The sequence below is a fragment of the Poecilia reticulata genome, chromosome 3, assembly GCF_904066995.2.
Source record: "Poecilia reticulata chromosome 3, P_reticulata-male-v2, whole genome shotgun sequence".
NCBI lineage: Eukaryota > Metazoa > Chordata > Actinopteri > Cyprinodontiformes > Poeciliidae > Poecilia > Poecilia reticulata.
In genome coordinates, this window is record NC_088832.1 from 19,187,340 (window position 1) to 19,208,173 (window position 20,834).

Genomic DNA, 20,834 nt, shown 5'->3' on the forward strand with positions numbered 1-20,834 from the left:
GCTTCACTCCTTCTTAGTGCAAGTCAACACTATCAACAACTTCTCTTCTGTGCAGCCCATCAACTAATCATGGATTATTTCAGAAAAATGTTCATTCATTTCAGTGGTAGTAAAAAGTATATTCTTTGAACAAAACATTCCAGGGTCAAAGTATTATTCCTGCATTATGAACAAACAGGGATTTCATCAGTCCTGGAGTTACAAATTGTTTTGGCTAGTCACAAGATTCCAGTAGGAGCTTTTTTGATGTAGGTAGACACAACTAAAAGGTCAGATTTGATGATGAAATCAATTTGTTGGAAATTTCAATGACCAAACCAGCTTACCGAGTTTCATGTGAGTGTTTCATACATGAATGATTCATAAGGTCAAGAGTAGTGACTAAATCTTTCTTAAGTTTCAATTGGCATTTGGACAGTTGTGTTGTTCAGGAACTTTCCAACAACGAACACAAGCCTTATTTGGCAATGTGTGTATTCAGAAACAATACAAAAGACTCTGAAAAACTCCCTCAAATACACTTGAAACAGCATAAGCTAAGATGAGATAATGTTCAAATATGTAAACAAAAGATTATGTAAACAAAAGTCCAATATTTCGCAGCTTTTGCCTCAACGAAAACACTCTGTAATGAAAAGCACATTTTGAGACAGAAGGAACCTAAGACTGGAAAAATCTACACATTTTTTTATCAAAGCTATTTGGGGATTTGCATGGGAATACAAATCTTTATTTTTTTTTTGACAATGGGAGTAAAACAGTCATTCCACAGCTGTTTATCAGCAACATGTCAAGGGTGCTGTCCAACCAGGGCTTAACTGAATCTGAACATCTGCCTCTGTCAAAAGCCCTGGAGTCAGAGGGGTTACTGAAGTCTAAGCAGACTCGTTCTCAGTAAGCTGTAAATGAAGGAACAGCATGTATGGTGAGTTTACCCTATAGTTCACTGATTAATACAAGCTGTACGTTGGCATATGAAAGTGAAAATAAAGATGATTCTTTCTGCCTCCACTCCTTTTAAACTGACTGAAACATCTGCTGGCAGATTGTGTACTGCATGTGGTTTCTGAAAAGTGATCGCTGTAGCTTGTTGATCCCGTCCTCTTGGATCTGTGTGCCCACAAGAAGCAGAGCCATGACACGAATGTGGTCAGTGATACGGGTCCAAAGACAACAATCAGATCCTGGGTGGCCTTCATCTCAATTTCATTTAGATTTCATGTTAAACAGAAATTGGCGAAATACTCCGGACAAAGTACATTTAATACACTTCTGAATGAGACGCGCCAGTCTTTGGCTAGAGCACCATGCAAGTGAAAACTACGCCTACAATACAATAAAATAAATACATGGCAACTGTTTCAGCTCAGAAATTGTATCTTTATAAAGGTTTTCAGTCTCAAGGTGAGAAAATATATCGGAAACATTAATTCCCATTAAGTCCTGGAAACTTGGAGGAAATAAATCAATAATAATAAGAAATAATCAATAAATCAATTTCAGTTTTAAAATTGTAACAACACCTTTAAAAGAAACACACTGCTCCATTTGCATTTGTAAAACATACTTTATTTTCATATTGTGCAAAAAAAATGTATAGGACATACACCACCACATCTGTTAAAAAACAGCACAGAAAACAAACAAATATACATGTTTTAATCATACTTTTAGAGAATGAAATTTAAAAACAAAGATCCTATTATTTACAGTTGCCGTATTTTACAAAACTTTCATTAAAACAAAATCTCCCTCCCAAAAAAAAAACTGCTGAGCAAAGCAATAGGACTGAGGTAGAATAAAGAGATAGAAAGACATGGCATACTTGGCTGCAGCTTTTCCAGATTATCACTCTGACTATAAATACAAATGTTTTTCATCTTTAGTAATAACAAAAACAGGAGGCACAACAAAGCTTAAAAGTGCTTCAACATGTCTAATGTGCTTTAGGATGCAAAAGGCCTACAAAACAAAATGTCTTTGTTTTATCAGTAATTTGAACAAAAGAAGCATGTTCTTTTCTAGAATAAAACAAATCAGCATAGTAGGTATCTTCTCTAATTGTGCTGCATAGCGCCAGTTGTTCCAAAACGCACAAACTGCAGTTCAATGTCGCAAACTGTTACACATTCTCACACCATTAAAATACAAACATCTCTGTACCTGAACCATGCAACACATTCAATTGTCTAAGTGGGGGGGCAGGGACAACATTACATTTTCATATACACAACAGGGCCAAAAAGGCGTCAAGAAATAATCAGAAATAAGCAAGCACTAAAAAAAGATGGAGATGCTGGAGCTCATCTTATAAAAAAATGTATCTGGTGTTTGATATAGTCCCACTACTTTATTTTTCAGAAGCTCTCATTTACACTTGGACGTGACTCGACAGCAGGAGTTTTAAGATACCCTACCCTAGCCCACAGCTTGGGCCTTAAAAATGTAAATAAAATATTTAATCTAACTTGAAAACAAAACAAAAAAAAAACATAAAAAGAAAATCTCGTGGGTCAAAAGTCTCCGTCTCTGTTATTTGTAGGTCAGAAACTAAAATGTTTGGCAGCTTGTGGTCTAAATGTTCAACAGTAGAAAATTATAACCCAGGTAACCACTAAAAAAAACAACTACTAAAGCATAAACAAATTAATATATTGTAATAACTGTCAAAAACAAAAATAAAATCATCATGTATTCTGGACAGGATTAAATACAGTGTGATCAGTATACATTCTTGTGTATGAAAACCCAACATATATATTTAATATGAACATTATTGTAAACAGAATTATTTCGGTGTACCTACAATATTTCAGCACCAGCTGTTCAATTCATAATAAAATCTTCTGTATTCACAGATTATGTAAAAAATAAGGACCGTCGAAATACAATATGCCCGGATGATAATGAAGCATTTCTACTGGAGTGATAAATGGTGGGACGGAGGAAATGTATGTATATATTTTCGGACTCCTCTGCACAAGAGTCGTGGCATCCAACCTGCGGGCACTTCCTGCTTTTCCAGCAAACAGCTGTTGGTCCTCAGACTTCAAAAGTGTCACACCTTCACGGCAAACAGTCTAAAGGAGCCTCCGTCTGTGTTGCTTTGGCTGAAAATAGACAAAAAAATAATGTGTTACCTTTACTGTTACAGATGCAAACATTATTTAGCTAGCAAAAGCATTCATGCCTTTATACCCACACATTTGTTTTTCACAGAGATTATATGAGAGTATAACTGAATATTCAGTTACATATTCAGTCTACATGCTTCCTTACTTTGTAGAAACATCTTTTGGTTGCAAGTGGACTTGTTTCTCAAGTTTTTTTGTTTGTTTTTTTAACAGCTTTACACAGTTAGAGTCTGGAAATTTTGCCACATTCTTTTACAAAATTACCCCAAGTTCAGTCAAATTAGATGGAGAGAAGCTGCGAATATAAATTTTCTGTCTCACCGCGGATTGATAAATCAGCCACAGGTGTTGAGTTTAGGTCTTTTTAAATACATGAGACTGATTTGATCTCAACCTTTCCACTGCAGCTCTGGCTGTATGCTGTGTGGTTCTGATTAATGCTGTTGCCTCAATGAGTTGAAGCCTTTATTAATGCATGTATTGTATTTTAATCTAACTTCAGGTCTGATTACAACAATCAGAGGTGAAGCGGATTTTCCCCTCATGGTTCAAATGACCTCAACAGCGAAACCCATCAAAAAATAAATCAAGAGTTGATATTTTAGGTTTAAACCACCATGAAAACCTGCTGTTTCCAGAATGACTCACTGCCCCAGTATTTCTAAATAAGAGGGGGGTTTTTTTGGTTCCCACATGTGCTCAGCTCATTGATATTAATTAGTTCATTAGCAGAAAGACCTTGAAGCTGTGCCATGATCAATAACCACGATAGGCTAGAACTGCTGGCGTCCTGTGGCAGATAATTGTTTGTGTAGGGAAGCTGGCAGATTGGCTGACAGCATCTCCATTCTGAAGTAATTGGATAGGCTGTAATTACATTCACAGCAGCACAGAGCAATCTAAACTGCCCACGCTGCCATGATGTTGGCACAAGGCGTTAACTCCTCCTCAGGCACTTACTGACCTCCTGTCCCAGTGCCCCGAGTGCGGCCTTCACGGCTCTGCATCGGGTTTCAAACAGTTATTGTTATTACCAATTCAGCACTTGGCTCAGTCAGTTGAAATCTATGGGTAAAGTAAGCAAAGAGGCAGTGTGTGGCCTTCCCACACACCAAACCACACCATCACTCTTGCATCCCCCCATGTGCCAGCAGAGCTGACCACGAGGACTTTCTTACCTGAGTTAGCCCAGTGGAGCTAACCAGAGACATGAAAGTGATTTGTGAAGCATAGCGTGCAAGCAGAGAACCCACTACATGGGGTATTACAGCCGACATCAATCACGCAACTTCCTCTGACATAGTCTGCTTTGTCTTGTCAAACGTGCTTGTCGGTTTTAATAATCAAACAAAAACCTAAGCGAATGAAAATTTATTTCAAATCAGCAAATCTTGCTAAACATTGAACTAGATCCTGGAATAGTTTATTCATCTACTAATGCAATTTCAAAGTGTTTAATCTCATTTATGAGGAAAAAAACTGACATGTCTAAAGTGGGGGTGAAACCTTTGCTTGACTATTAACAATTCTGTAGATCCATCCATTTTCTTTACACCCTTATCCCTTGGTGGAGTCAGGAGGGTTGCTGGTGCCCATCTCCAACTAACGTTCCGGGCCATATAGAGGCGGGGTCACCCTGGACAGGTCGCCAGTCTGTCGCAGGGCAACACAGAGACACACAACCATGCACACACACACTAACACCTAGGGACAATTTTGAGAGGCCAATTAACCTGACAGTCATGTTTTTGGACTATGGGAGGAAACCGGAGTTCCCGGAGAAAACCCACCATGCACAGAGAGAACATGCAAACTCCATGCAGAAGGACAGGGGCTAGGAATTGAACCCAGAACCTTCTTGCTGCAAGGCAACAGCTCTACCAACTGCTCCACTGTGCAGCCCCGCAATTCTGTAGATATTCTGCAAAATAGTGTCACCTTCCTAAAGCACTGGCTACTCTCTTTCTGCAAAAAGAGGTGATTTTTTATTTTATTTTCTTTCCAAAATAATTTTTGGAAAAAAAATTCTCTAGGATCGTGACTATATTTATTTTCTAGAAGGAGTTGCATAGTGAAACATTTGCAGTTTTGCTTTGCAGCAAGGAAGTCCTGGGTTCAAAACCCAGCCAGGACGTTTCCAGTGTTTAGTTTGGATGTTCTCTCTGGGTATGTCGGCTTCCTCCCACGGTTCAAAGACATTCATGTTAGAAAAACTGACATTCCTGATCACTCATTAGTGTGAGTGTGAGATTGAATTATTGTGTTGCTCTGTGATGGACTGGTAGCCTTTCATCCTGTGGAGACTGGAACAAACCAGACTGTAACCCTTCAAGAACTGAGCAAGTCTGAAAGATGGATTGACAGACGAACAAAGAGTTGAAGAGGGATTCAGAAGTAGGGATTTGGGATTTTAATGAGAACACGGGAGTTATTTCTAATAAATTAACTTTAGTTTAAAAATTCTCCAAATGTTTTCACAGCCCAGGAGGGCTTATCAGTTCTCAGTATGCATGTTTTTTTTTTTTTATTCAAACTAAATTAATTATTATCCGATATAAATTGCAACTAATCAAAAAAGATGCAACATTTTTTTAAACCTTTGTATCTTTTATAAATGAATAATGAACCTCAATGGGGAAATATAACTACAGTTAGTCTAGTAAACACCAAAACAGTGGGGTTACCTTTCAGACTGGATGCCATTTTTTAGGACTCCAGCATAACTCTTTCTTCTTTCCAGTGGCAGAACGTCAACAAAACCTCCGTCTGCCTTGATTACCCCTGCATGGATGGCCGATTTGCAAATGCTAGAGCTCTGTGAAGAACAGAAAGAAAGTGAAAAACCTTTACGCTCTTAAAAAAAAAAAGATGCTCATACACACACAAGGAGGAGGTGTGTAGAAGTCTGGCACTAGCATAACAAGCCATAAGTTCTTATCGGGGGAGTATAATCATTCACTTCCAATCTAAACACAGATCACACTCTACACTCATGCAATAATTCTAACCAGAGGTTTTATATTCCATGTTTAACCAACATTTAGCCTCCTTACCACTGCAGAAACATATCTTCTGAGTGCCCTGCTTTGCAAAACATACTTTAACACTTTGTTGAAAGGAAGCTTTAGTTTTGACCTGGAGCTCTAACTAAGTTTCAGAAGGACCCCGAATGTACAAACAACCCACAGTTAAAAAAAAAAAAAAAAATAGCAGAGTTCTGGAGATCTTTCAGCTGGATTTATGACCACACTTTGTAAATATTTATTAATACTCACATCTGCATAGATGTTGTTTCCAACTACAGGCGACCAATAGGATGGCTGAGTCTTACAGCTGGCTGGACAGATGATTCTGAGAACCACAGAAGTACGTAAAAGTTATGGATCCTGTTGCATTTAAGAGAAATAAGGATTTACGATCACATCCACATTCAGTGACGTAAAGAAAACTTTTCATCAATTTTATTACTTAGTCTTATAATTTGTAAATATTTGCGACAAAATGGGTTTTAAAAATATCTGTTAGTTGGTGTTAGACATTTTTTTTAAAAATCTATTCAGTAAAGCAGCTAAGGCCAGCGAATGGAGGCACCTGGGACAGTGTGAGGATGATTGTCTGTAAGGGCAGATTTCCCTCACTGTGGTGTAGCAATCGGCATTATATTCTGTCAACCAGAGAGAAAAGATGAACAATTATAATACAGCATTAATATGCTCACCATGCTTGATCAGTTGTTCTGATTTTACACAATTCTTTCCTAAAAGAATATTTATTTACTCACCTTCCACTTTGACCACCGTGAAGGAGTTGCCGGGTTTATATTTGCTGCATAACAAAAAAAAAGAGATGCATTAAAACACTATCAGCATGATGAAGTACAAAAACAATGAAAAAAATAAAGTTAGCAAGACAATTCTGTACAATAAATTGTTTTCCCAGTCGTTATTTGAGTGCTTCTCTCAAGCTCATCAATGGTAAATGTTGATTCTGTGCATCTTATCTTGTGCAATGAGGCTTCACATGTTAAATTTTACTCCTCATTTATTTTTCTTTCAACTACACATGTTCCAGAGCTGTATTTACAGTTTTACTCACAGCCCAATTTTAATTTAATTGGAAAGAGCAGGCGTGTCTACCTGAGAGACTCGACTCCATTTTTTGTGGATCTGACGAAGAACGGCAACTTGTCTGTCCTCGTTACGTCAACCAGCCCTCCGTTGTTGTCGATGACTCCGGAATGGATAGCAGCTCGGCAAATACTTGATTGCTGTAATGGTGAGAAGCGAACTTTAAGAAATGCCTTAATGTTAGCAACTGTTTAGAAATGCAAGATGTTTCCAGTTTTGAGAGACTCACCACATCGTAAGAAACAGTCCCCCAAACTTTCCCTTTTGTATTTAAACAATTTGCTGGACAATTGTGTCTGCAGAAGAAGAACACAGGCTCACATCAGAGAGGAAGCGTGCGATGTGAGAATAAATAAGTAATTATCGACTGAAAATCCTCACAACATCCTGACCTGTTGCAGGTTGCTCCTTTACACTTATCCCGCAGTCTAGTCTCACACTTGATGTTGTGAGCTGCGATAATGAGACAACACATTGAAATTAAGTACCAAACACAAAGTGGTTATTAATATACATTGTTATGCTAATAATTCCTGCGTCTACCGAGGTATGGATTGTTGGGAGTTTTTGGGGAGGATGTCCTCGGCGTGGCGATTTTGGGAGCGGAGGGTTTGGCTGCAGGTTTCCTGGGAGGCCTGGGGGTCGGTTTGGAGGTGGTCCGAGGTGACAGTGGTACCTGAGGCTTTTCCACCTCGTTCATGTCCTCCGTCTCCGAGCGCTGAGAGTCTGGCAGCGTTCAAACATGTTGACGTTAGGTTGAGGCATTCATTGAAGAGAAAATACGCTGGTAATTAAATTTAAGAGTTTTCCTAGTTTGGGTTTTAATTGCTCAGTGTTTTTTTTACTGCTCTTTTTATCGGTACTTATATGTCCAATATCTATTTGTATCTAACAAATGCAATTTAGCACAGAGTTGTGAAGCGGAAGGAAAATGATACATGGTTTTAGAAACTATTTTATGAACGACGATTTTCAAATTTACGCACAAAGAGGTCTTTACTTCCAGTCGGCGCCTTTTAGAACAACAGGAATTATTGGACATGACTGATGGAAAACATTTTGGGCTTGTTTCTAACAGAACTAGACTGATGTTCGTATAGCACCTGTAAACATTTATTCTGAAGTACTTGCAAAAGATTTTCAATTAAATTTAGATCTTCACAACTCCTGCAGCGACAACATCTTTGGTGTGGACGTTGGGTTTACTTGGCAGAACACCAACCAAGTAGCTCATGAGACCATTTTTAAAAGTCATTTTCCCAAACTGTAGAGAAATGTCTCACCTTTGTAGCACAGATTGTTTCTACATCCTCCTCCAAAACTTGGAGGACACTGAGAACAAGGGCGGCCATGTTGATACGGGGCCTCTCCGATCCAGTTTCCCCTGGACAGAACCAGATAATTAATTACCAAAGTATGGCGGCTTTGTCATTACTCCAGGAAACTCCCAGAGCCCAACAAAGACAACTACTCTAGTAATTTTACTCCTAAATTTAGATACATATTAATCCAGGCCGATGTCAAAACACAGCATGTTAAACATTTGCTGACCGTGTACAGGGCAACACAAACAAGTCTGGGGGTTGTGGAGGAATACTGATCTTACTTTGGGGAATAGTTGCAAACAAGGTAAACAGCGTTCTCCCATATTTCTCCCCACACGTTCATCCTTGGACACACGTGCACAGCGCAGCCCACTCGGCTCGTGGTTGCCCAGACCAGCTGAAATGAGGGAAAATAAATACACGGCCAAAGTTAGCGCTGGCATTCTCTGAATGAAAAGACTATATTTCTAGACTTACACTTCTCACACTCATTAATTCAAGAGGAAACACTTAAATTGACTGTTTTAATTAACGGGGCCACAGGGACCCGCTAGGGCCTCTGATTCTGCCTCAGTCAGGTGTGATGTTTTCATTAGGCCATGAAAAAGGAAACAAATGCATATTTTTAATATCGCAAATATGGTTTTAAAACGGTCTGCCGAAGTCTCAATTTCAAAGGATGTATGAAAAGAGCAGCTGTAGAGGTGTTGCGGATAAATCATGTCCCGTTTGAGGGAAATAAAAAGCTGCATATTCTAAAACTTCTCCCAACACCTCCCTCTCAAACACGTGCTCCCCCTCCTCAGGAATGTTGGTCTTTTTTTTTTCTTCTTCTTCTTCTTCTTGTATGCTTAGGGGCCGCTGGAAGCAGCGAGCTAGCACACGGACTGACATGTGTCTCTAACGCAGCACAACGCGATCGAAAGGCAGCGGTGGAGCGCGACGGCCTGGACGGCAGATACGTCAACCAACAGCAGACAGACAGTCAGGTGACGGCTCAGCTCCTCCCGCCTCTGTCAGCAGCATCTTCAAAGGAGCCCAGGTCAGGCTGTGCAGGATGTCTGCTGGGTTTGGAAATGACTGCCAGATGAAAGTGATCAAGTTTCAGGGTGAAAGCAAAGAAGAGAGACTGAGACCGTTTCCGTAAAGCCAACCCAACGGCTTTGAGGCTGACTGCAGGCCAGCTCTTCTGTCTGCGGATCCTAACTCAGTTTTTAATTTGCTCATTTAGACAATTTTTTTCTTCTTCTTCTTTAAGGTCTCACGTTTTGTTCAGTTTTAATCAGGAAATGCGGATCCAGATAAGCATGCAGCCATACTTTGCTGCTAAGAGATTTCCCATGAAACAGTCATGTTCACAGTTAAAACACTGACAACCTGAGTCTTCGCTCACGGCACCACTGTGACCAGGCGTGGCATTATTTATTTTCTGCCCCGAACGAGTTGTTATCGCTTACTTTTATTGCTTATACTCATTAGGGAGCAGGTGCGCCCTGATGCTAAAGTTGGGAACTGCTGCAAAGTTTTAAGACTTTTGATAATCTGCAGTTTAAAGCCTAAAAAGCCTGGAGAACTTAAATAGATACACTGGAGGGTTTTTTAAACACAGTCAGTGATTCATGGAAAACATTGTTCTAGACTGAAACGAGAGTGAATACCACAATATGTAGAGTGGTAAATTGAGGACTAAGTAATTCTATATAGACAAAGATTCAAATCTTTTAAACCTGTGGAGTTTGTTTTCCAAGAAAAAGTAGCTAAAAGTAGTTAAAAGTAGTTGGCATATTCTCAGGTTAAGAAAGAATCATCAGTCGTGCTAAAAGTCCTATTAGTTTTACTATGTTTTCTACCATAACCACAACTGAAGGAACTAGTGACAAACAGATCCATCCCAGTTTTAGTGTTGTTTTCCTGTAAATCACAGACTGGTTGTAATTAGTTCATCACACCCTCGAGCCGGAAAGCCAGCTCATACCATCCCGTCAAGGCAATAAGTTATTTGTTAAAGAGACAAATTACTCATTCTAAAGGGGCCTGCCGTTCTCCTACCTGGGTGTAGTGGGTGCACATTGGCCCTGAGCAGCGGTCAGGGCACCACGGGTTGCACTCCTGAGGGTAAGGGTAGGTGTAGTCCTTTACTTCGTCGTACCACGCCTGGACATGGAAGGCAGGTGAGCGGTATCTGTAGGGCCAATTCACACACACACACACACACACGCACGCACACCCATTTAGACACACACACATTCAGAAAAACAGTAGGCTTAGTCACAGCCGGTCCAGCTTCCTGGGGCAAAAGGGAAATATTTGAGAGAGCTGCCAGGTGCTTTGGCTCAGACTTGAGAAACGCTGCATAAATCTCTCCTCCCTACCTCCCATTACTCCTCAAAAGATGAGTCCGAATTTGACCTGGCGCAAAGAACTGCAGACTGGTCCCACAGAAGAAGAGGAAATTGAATCAAGTTGGGGGGAAAAAAAATCAACGAGAAGTAAACTTAAACATGGCACCATCGCCTAACTAATCAGTTAAATTCTTATAAACAACTATTGGAAAGTGCTGATGGCGGCGAGGAGGAGAGAAAAAATGACTCTACATCAGAGTTTGTTGGCAATGAAAGAAAAAAAAAAAGGGGGAAAAATGGGCTTGAGAGAATCAGAGCAGATTCCTGGAAGGGCACCTGCTGTGATATCCATGTGTTGTTACACAGAGGCCAACTGTGTCAGGCCATTCAGAGACACACTTCCTTGCCATTGCTTTGGTCTTCCACAGATCTTGGAAGGACTTCAGGTCTGAACTCAGCCTGGGCCAGTCATAAATGTTGTTATTGTTCACTGTCCAATACTTCAAGACCACTTTAGTGATATGTTTCAGATCACTACCATGTTAAGAGAGCCCAAAGGTAACCAAGGGAGGATTTTTGCAGATGTTTAACTCGGCTGGGCATATTCATTTGGTCCTCACGCAGGTCCACATGAAAGATGCCAATTCCTGATATGAGCAAGGCAGACAGATCCAAGACCGGTGTCCATGGCCACCGCTTCCCCCTGATAGATATCAGGGCTAGGTGGAGGGTTCTGTAGTTAAACACGCTAATATGGGGCTGAAATACCAACTAAAAGGACTACATTATTACCTTTGCATATGTGCATAAGCGTTGGATATTATATTGTTTGGGTTTGTGACTGTCATTTTCCTCTTCACCACTCTGAATGTTTGCAGATTTTGGGAGGTTCTGGCCAAATTTTAGACCTGAATCAAATCAGTTACGTGACGAGAACTAAAGACAAGCGTCTGGCAAGGAGACCTTCCAGCCTTGATACCTGCTCACCGTCACAAAATGGTAGCAGTCACAGCGCCAGTGGAAACCTGTAGAAACGCTGATGTATTTACAAAGATTGTTTTGGTTACTTTGCAGGAAAAATAAAGGCTTTGCCTGTGATTACTGAGGAAAACGCTTGGATAATTTTTAAACATGACATTTCGATTTTCACTTTTTCCACCATCAGGTCATAAAAAGTTTTTATTTTTAAATCTGTATCGTCCTTACCAAGGTTACGTTTACTAAAATATTTATGTCTGGCCAAAGACTCAAGAATTGTTGGCCAGCCAAGCTACATTTCCACCACTGACCCAGTTAAGTGTTCTTTTGACTAATCACTTGAACTAAAATGAACTAAGATACAGACGAAAAAAATAAATAATATGAAACGTCATGCCTAAACACACAACTTTCTTTTTCTTAGTAATAAATTCAACATCTGGGAATTGATCAATAATCAATAACATACTATATCAGCTGTTATTCCTTAATATTAAAACATTTTTGAGATACTGTAAAAGCAACATTTATACAACATAAACTCCACAAAGAGCATTTTATCCTTAAACAATCCATAAATCTAGATTTGCTTTTGATCTCTTAGTTACAATTTTATCATAATTGCCATTTTCTGCATCACCGACTTCTGAGTAATATATACTCAGAAGTCGGTGAGTATATATTACTCACCGACTTATATATATATATATATATATATATATATATATATATATATATATATATATATATATACTGAGCACTTAGTATTATTATTTGACACAGCTGCAGTCGGAGGACTAAATGTATGCATTGTGACCAAGAAGACCACATTAATTCAGGGAGTTTAATGTTTTATATAAACTTTTACCAGGATGGAATAATTATACAACAAATGAAAAACCAAAAAAAAAGTCTGCATGAACAGCAGTTTAAAAAATTATCAATAACCCAAAATGAATACGACATTCATCCAGATGACAGGTTTGAACCTCACCTCCCCCAATGAACTGCCAGGTTCTGTCCAATCGACATGAGGAGGTCTTGAGGTCCGTGGTCCCACTGACACTCCTCGGCCCAGTGAGTGGCTGACCTCTCCAGCTCATCGTCCCAAACCTGCGTGAATCAGACACAATGCAATTTGGTTCACAGATGGACAGATTTTCCCATAATAATACGTTCTAATTTTGCAAGCCGTTAGCCTAAATCTGTTCAAGACCTTTACCAACGCACTTCCTCGAGAGACGACTGAGCCGAATACAGTTTAAATGTCAACGTGTAAAGATGTTTGACTTCAGCCCCAACAGATTCACAGCAATCACAGCTGAATTAGTCAAAGGGAGGAGAGAAATAAAAACAACACCTGACTCCAACAGTGAAAAAGCAGCGAGGGCTCCCAGCTGCCCGGGCCCTCAAAGGACATCCCCTCAGTAAATTTCCAGGCTTTTGGTGGTCACTAAAGCATGCATATACACTGACACCACTATAACCCCAACGCACCCCTTTACCAATGCAAACACACACTGCCTGTTCCCTGGAATACGAGAGAGCAGAGTGGGTCTACAGACACTTGCCTCCACACCATAACCACAGTCCCAAGACACACAGGCTGCTGCTGCTGCTGCTTCTCCCAACCTCAAACATCACAGAGTTCTGAGAAATCCTCTGTATGTAGCAACAATAATCCCTCTCCTGCTTCACCCAGAAATGTTCCACGAGTCCCTGGATTTCACCGCCGGCCTCCTCCTCTCTCCCTCGCCCTCCCGCGCTCTTCACAGCCGAGCTGTTTTCAGGTAGCAGGACGGAGTCAGCATTAAAGCGCTCCCTGTAAAAGACTGGCACAGCAGGCTGGCAGCGGGTCAACCTTTATGACTCCATGTTTCCAGCAGAGAGAAAAGATTGTTTTTACACCACCTCCACCTTTCTGGACAATTTAAAGCCTTTTAAACCCCCCTAATTACAAGCCCTGTTACGGCGTTTGTTTCTGCTGACACTTCAATTTCCAGCAGATTAAACTTTTGATCTCTTTTTTTTTTTTTTTTCCTGTTTAATGGGCGTTTACGTGTCAGACCTCACCATGTGCTCCATGTTTGAGGCGGTGGGGTAAACGCTGCCCCTCAGCTTGTTGTGCAGCTGAAGGATCTCCTCCCGGTCAGACCAGAGGATGGCTCGTCTTGTCCTGTTGCCAGCTGTGGAGCTAACGCCGCTGTGGTCCGCTTCCTGCTCGTAGCGGCTCAGCAGGCGCCGCAGTTCCTTGGAATCCGGCAGGAAGAGCGAAGACGAGTCAGTGACGCAACGCATCAGGAGGGAGAGGAAGAGGAGGCAAGACGAAGCAGAGTGGGTCATTCTGATACGCAAGCTGTCTGGGGTAATAAACCTCCTCAGGAGCCCAAATAACCTGGAGAGTTGACAGATAAGCGGTAGATGTTACATTTGTTCAGACATGTCATAAACTCTGCTACCAAGAAACTGTGAAAACTAAAATCTTCTCTAACATTGCCTTCTCTCCATGAGTGGACGAAGCCAGTGTAAAACAGAGTGCATTTAGGAAATAATGGACTTCTTTTTCTTTTTTACTCCCTCCTGTTCTCCTACCAGGCAGAAAAACCTTCTTTATTTTCCCATTTAGTTATTTAAGCACATAGAATCTATTTCAAGCATTTATTTTTGGTCCTATTATGGCTAACAGCTAATAAAAAACAACAACCATACAATTCAGTTTCACACAAGATTAAAACTAATAAAAATGATTTTTAATACAGAAATGTTAGCCTACAGAAAAGAAGGGCCATATACTGTAAGCATTAAACACTTGAGCGATGCCCTTTTTGCATAGATTACTGCATCATTTAGGTGATCAGTCTGTGGCTCTGCTGATCTGTTATGGACGCTCAGATTCATTTAATGACAGCAGGCTTTAAAGCCAACGCACCCCTTTACCAATGCAAACCCAAACTGTTCCCTGGAATACGAGAGAGCAGAGTGGGTCTACAGACATTTGCCTCCAAGTGTCTGTAGACCCACTCTGCAGAACTGTATCCATGGCTTGATACAATTCAGACAAGCCGTGGATTCTTTGTGGGATTTAGGTCAGTGAGTTGATGGCAAATCAAGCGCAATGATAAAATGACCATCATTAAGCAGATATTTGTGCTTTTCCTACGTGCTGCAGGTAAATGTAACCTGCATCTCTGTTATAAGAGAGAATGTGAAGCTCTAATATTTGCTGACAAACATCCACAATGCTTTTGGACTTGATAAAATACAGTGAACATCTCCAACAGGTGCAATGGCCTCCCAAGTCATCTCTGATTGGGAAACTTTACTCTCTTGATCTCAAGTAAGCCTCTTGATTCTGTGTCTCTCCATTCTTCCTCAAGAGTTGATTTTCAAATGAAATGCAAACTTAACTGCAATCTGAAAGCTGATTTAGTGAGTCAGTGAGCAACCGTCCCGTCTAATGGAATTTGCTTCACAGTCATCTGAAGACTGCGGCTTTCTCTGGATATTCTCCAACAATGTCTTTACCAAGGTTTTTTTCTTCCACTCAATTTTCTTTGCCAGCTCCTTCAATAATGAGCAACTGTGGCTCTTCCTATGTAACACTCAAATTTTGTGGACAAACAAAATCTGGGATTTTTAACACCTGTAAGCCACAATTATTAACGTGACCTGACAGAAACTCTTAGAATATTTCACTTGGTGTGAAATGAGTCAATATACAATATGAGGCTCATATATTAGAGTCAATTCAATTCAGAAATGCTTTATTTATCCTAAGGGGCAACTAAATGTTGGCATAAATCCTATGAGTATCTCTAAAGAGGCATTGTGGGCGGAGTTGTTCTGGGAAGGATTTCCAGTAACAGACAGTCTTGCAACAAATCTAAAGAGGCTTCTGACTGAAGACTGTGTGACTGTCATGACAATCTAATAGCTCAATAACCAGGCAGCAGAGGCAATATTCCTCAGCAACATGTTGACGCCAATTGGATGACACCCATCAGCTGTTGTCAAGCACTGCTAATCCGCCTCATTTGCTTCTGCTGCTCCTCTTCAAATCTCTGTCTGGCTGCATGGCTGGAAAACCTGACAAGAGTCAGCTAGTAAAATAAATTGTATTTGATATTCTAATCTTAACAAAGTGCCTGCATTAAGTTTAGTCCATCTAGAGAAGATCAGAGTGAAAAGTTTTGTTTGATAAACTGGTGATGCTTTAAGTATAGCTTGATAGTTCTTTCATAAAAATGGAGGCATGCTCTGTTTTAAACATTCCATGCATGAATGTACAAACTGCAGAGAGATGTACCATGATCAGATGTAATATTTCTCCAAAATTTGATGTTTACGAACTGCTTTATCTCCTAGTTTGAAAACCTTCAACAGTTGCACTTAATGCAGACTAATATCACTTTCTGTTGTTAATAACGTTTTTTTTTTTTTTTATGGTGTCAACAGGATGGATTTGTGGCATCAGAATACACAGAGAAGTACTCCGACTCTGGGGAGGACAACCCGAGATCAGGTTCACAGGTTTTAACCTGAGTGAACCGTGTTTGGGCAGAACACTTGCGTGGAGCTGATTCTGCACATGAAATCCTCCCGCCAGGCTGCAGCCACACAGGAGGACGTCCAAAGACTTATAAACCAAAGCAAACATCAGAAAGTTTTGTAGAGAGGGGAGGCAGTCAGGCAGTGACCAGAGAAGAACAAAAATAAATAAATCAACTAAGTTCCAGCTTGCACTGGTTGCTCTTATCCTTGAATCCCTTCACCCTTTTCCCTCTGGCTGAAAAGGCAGCTTGAGGTCTGGCGCCGGTGTCAACATGCCGTGCCAGCTCGGGGCACTGAGGCCGAGCCAACGGGCAGCCCAGGCACCACACCCTTCTCCTCAGCCTGTGCCATGTCTTCTTCCCACTGAAGCCCTACCAGCTTCTCTGTCTGGGCCCTTCTCACGGCTTTCATGAATTTTATACCACAGTGACAGACGGAGCAGAGGACTCGGGAGAGAAATGTGCACAACTCTGTTATGGGAATCACTCCTGGGCTGATCCAAGGAGGAAGTCTGCCTTAAGAGCAGCTGATCCAACAAGGAAATTTGAATAAACGCATGTTTATTTTTTTATTTTTTTTATTTTTTTTGCATTTTCACTCATTTATCATTTTTAAACGTGTAAATCAGTTCTATTTGATGTTTTTCCTAAAAACAAAAGTTCATTACTTATTTTACAGGTTTACAAGCAGCAGCGACTGTATGGCATCCCCCCCCCTCCCCCCCCCCACCATTCTACAGCAACATATCACTGAATTTCTCCATCCAATTTCCACCTGGTGGCAGCAGAAAACGACCGTCAGTGTCTAACAGCTTCATTTGCATCCACGCATAAAATATAAACGTTGGTGTTTCCAAACTTGAGCACATCTCTCATTCAACAGCACTACAGTCACGACATCAGACGTGGCCTCAACATTAAAAGCGTAATGTGCGTAATGTCTCACCTCTGTCTCTGTGCAGCTGCTGGAAGATATCGGTCAGTGTGCGGCTGGAGGGCTGGATTGTTTCCTTATTAGAGGAGCCGGCTGCTGTGGCTGCTGTGGCTGCTGTTGCTATTTGGCGATTTTCCCGCGGCTCGTAGGAAACTGTGTTACCTCTGTGAAACTGAGCGCCTTATATAGCTAGAGAAGGAGACCCCTGATGAGCAGAGAGAGAGAGAGAGAGAAAAAAATGACTGTCTCCTCTGCGCTCTCCCCAGCCTCCCCCTTGTTCTTTGGCACTCGGCGGGTTTTGCATCGCTGGTGTCTGGGGAGAAAAAAGTAAAGAATCAGATCAGCAGCGGGCAGTTATATCCCCCCCATCACTGGATGACGAGTTGTTGCAAAGTTACACTTCTGCCCGCTCCTGATTTGTTAGCTCATACTTACTCACAGCTTCTGATTCTTTACTTTTTTTCTCCCCCAGCGAATGCAAAACCCGCCGTGTGCCAAAGAACAAGGGGGAGGCTGGGGAGTGCGCAGAGGAGACAGTCATTTTTTTCTCTCTCTGCTCATCAGGGGTCTCCTTCTCTAGCTATATATATATATATATATATATATATATATATATATGGAGATATATAGATTCAGCAAGTTGTTAATTTCAGTCCTATTTTAAGTCAAACCTATGGATTTATTACAGTCAGACTTGCGTATTTCAATAATTTATTGCTGTCCAGTTTTGGCTTACAGATATGATCAAAACATCGAGTTTACAAGGAAATTTGATTACAGTTGAACATTTAAAGGATTTATAATACAGAAACATTGACCTATTGAAAAGTACGAGCATATAATGTGCTTGTGCAGCGTGTGCACTCAGGTACTTTGTGTGGATTGCTGCATCGTTTTGTGTCATGGCGGCAGTCGGCCTGTGGCCGTGTTAAAGTAATCCGGGTTGCTTCAGTTCTTCTGCTTTGTTGGCTCTGGTTTCCCATCGTCCTCTTGACGGTACGCCATAGATCCTCTGAGGGGTTCATGTCAAATGAAGCAGTGATGCCATTACCATTAAACACAAGAGATGCAGTGGTTGTAGGATACATTTTTTGTGTGGTAAAGCACCTATTTGAATCCATGACCTGAACTTATGAATGGATTTTCTCCACATGACTGAGCCTGCTGCTTACACACCTTATTTATTTATTTATTTATTTTTTTGCTATATTTTTTCCTATAATTTGCTGCACAAGAGAATCAAATGGTCAAAGAATAATAAACTTCTGTAGTTTGGTTTATGCGTAAAAAAAAAAACCCAACTAAAAACAGGGAGTAAGTTGTTACGTTGCTTTTGAATTATTTTCATAAATGCTTGTAATATTGGGGGGGAATCATATCTGCAGCTGATTCAATTGACTGTATTCCACTAGTGTTAAACTCATTGGAAGGATACATGAAGGAAAATCAATCTTAGCAAGAAAATTTAAAAAAAGGACAAAGATCTTTACATGGATCAAAGATACAGAGAAGGAGAGTTGGACAGAAGAAAAAAGGGAGGAGATGACCCAGTTTCGTGTCACTCCCTGCGTAAGGCTATTAGATGTGTGACCCAAACAGTTCACATTTTTCCTCTACCATCTGTTTGCTTTCCTTTTAAAACATCTCAGACTTTTATAGTAGCACGCCCGGTCCTGGTGACCGCCAGCAAACTGAAGCCTAACCTTTCCTTTCAATGCAGACTCTGCCAAAACTGTGGCGCACGCAGCATGAGCTCTCTTTAAACATCATTTGGAGTCGCTAGCAGGCAGTGGTGGCATAATTTGTTGGGTAAGTAACCACAACCAGATGGTTAATTTCAAGAAATATAGTTAAACATGGCTCGGGCTGCACAGATGTGCAGTTGGTAGCACCGCTGTCTTGCAGTGAGAAGGTCCTGGGTTGTGTCCCTGCTTCATGGAGTTTGCCTGTTCTCCTCGTGTGATTTTCAACACAATTCAAAAGCTTGGCTGCTAGATCGATCTAATTTGTCCTTAACTGTCTCTGTCCATGTGCGTTGTCTTGTGATGGACTGACGACCAGACAGGGTGTACCCAGCCTCTTGCCCAACGGCTGCTGGAAACGAGTACCAGCATCTCCGTCACCCCTGACAGTGGATGTTGTGAAAGCCTTTTAAATGAGACCATGTGTACTATTTTATAAGTTTTCTTTTGAATGTTTATTTGCCGTTTTAAACGGAATTGAGAAAATATGGAAGATGTTTTGTCCTTCTCTGTGAAGCCATCTTTTGAAAGCCAGTTCTTGTCAGAACAAACCACATTTGGTCTTTAAAAGCAGCCTGGCTGGATACCAACCAAAATATGCTCCGAAGTAACCAAACACATATGAGCTGGATGGGTTTAACACTTGCGAAGGGGCCTGGTGACAGAAAAATGTCACGCATACCTGTAACTGACGGAGGACGCGATTGAAAATAACCAGACCATGCAGAGGAAGTAAGAAGTCCAAGAAAAATGACTTCGGTAACAAGTTAACAGTTTAGATATTTGGTTAGTGTATCTTAACAACCAGTTGTTTAGCTCTAAAAATCCTTAATTTGCAAATGAGAGTCCTAAGTTAGCAGGTTTTTTGGCAGCTGTTGAAAATTTTGTTTAAAAACTTTATTTTGTGGTGCTTTTTTCCCCCCCTCAGAGCAGTTATTCATTTCTCAGCTCCATCAGACCTGATAAAATAATTCAATCCAGGCCAAATGGAAACTCACAACTTTGCCCTGAAGACACTAGAAGGGTTACGCAACTGAAGCTTCGTCTTGTTTATTTAGCACTTCATAGTAAGCTGGGATCCAGAATGCTCTGTTTTATAGATCAACCTCCACCATAAAGAGCTTTCCATTAGGGCCGTTTAAAGGCAGTACTGGCACGCAGGTTTGCAACAATCAAATGTTTAAAAACTTTGGAAAGAGATTGGATCAGTGAGTGGAACGAGTGGTTTTGTGATAAAGGGCCGTTTGGGGTTGAATTGCTCTTCAAAACGACCCTGAACGCAAAAAATCCTAATCTGCAAATGTTTGCACTTAACTTTCAGTGGAAAACCACATTGAGGGATCAGTAAACCTCGAAGAGAGCCACATGTGAAATATTTGAACTACAGGATATAGAGATAAACATATAGTGTATAGTAAAAAAAAAAAAGTGAATATAAAAAGCTTACAATATAAGGAGAAGTCTAGATTAAATGAAATAAATCCATCGAGGATGAGAAAAACATTTGACCAGTGTGACTGAAGAACTAAAGTCAGTCTTTACATGGCACATGTACACAACCCGAGTAAAAATAATTGAAATTGCAGCTAAAAAATTGCATAAAAATCATATTTCTGCTTCCTAAACTGTTAGCCGCTGTCCAATAACCAGACATGAATCTTCATTACAAAGAAGAAATTCCTGTTAGTTTTATATATCAATA

General features: G+C 40.6%; 1 protein-coding gene across 2 annotated transcripts; it reads right to left on the bottom strand.

Moving 5' to 3' along the window:
• Positions 1–1,547: 1,547 nt before the first annotated feature.
• crispld2 (cysteine-rich secretory protein LCCL domain containing 2) lies at positions 1,548–17,773 on the bottom strand. Of its 2 annotated transcripts, none has more exons than XM_008405341.3 (15): positions 17,403–17,773; positions 13,980–14,301; positions 12,901–13,019; positions 10,636–10,768; positions 8,868–8,983; positions 8,545–8,645; positions 7,805–7,987; positions 7,654–7,714; positions 7,491–7,557; positions 7,271–7,401; positions 6,916–6,959; positions 6,726–6,798; positions 6,410–6,485; positions 5,819–5,949; positions 1,548–3,110 (listed from the first exon to the last, which is right to left on the bottom strand). In XM_008405341.3, the coding sequence occupies exons 2-15, from the start codon at positions 14,247–14,249 to the stop codon at positions 3,059–3,061; spliced, it is 1,557 nt and encodes a 518-aa protein (XP_008403563.1). In that variant the 5' UTR covers positions 14,250–14,301; positions 17,403–17,773; the 3' UTR covers positions 1,548–3,058. The 2 variants fall into 2 exon arrangements, with proteins under 2 accessions (XP_008403563.1, XP_081461306.1); XM_081605180.1 differs by having other exon boundaries at positions 13,980–14,156; positions 17,403–17,768.
• Positions 17,774–20,834: the final 3,061 nt, after the last annotated feature.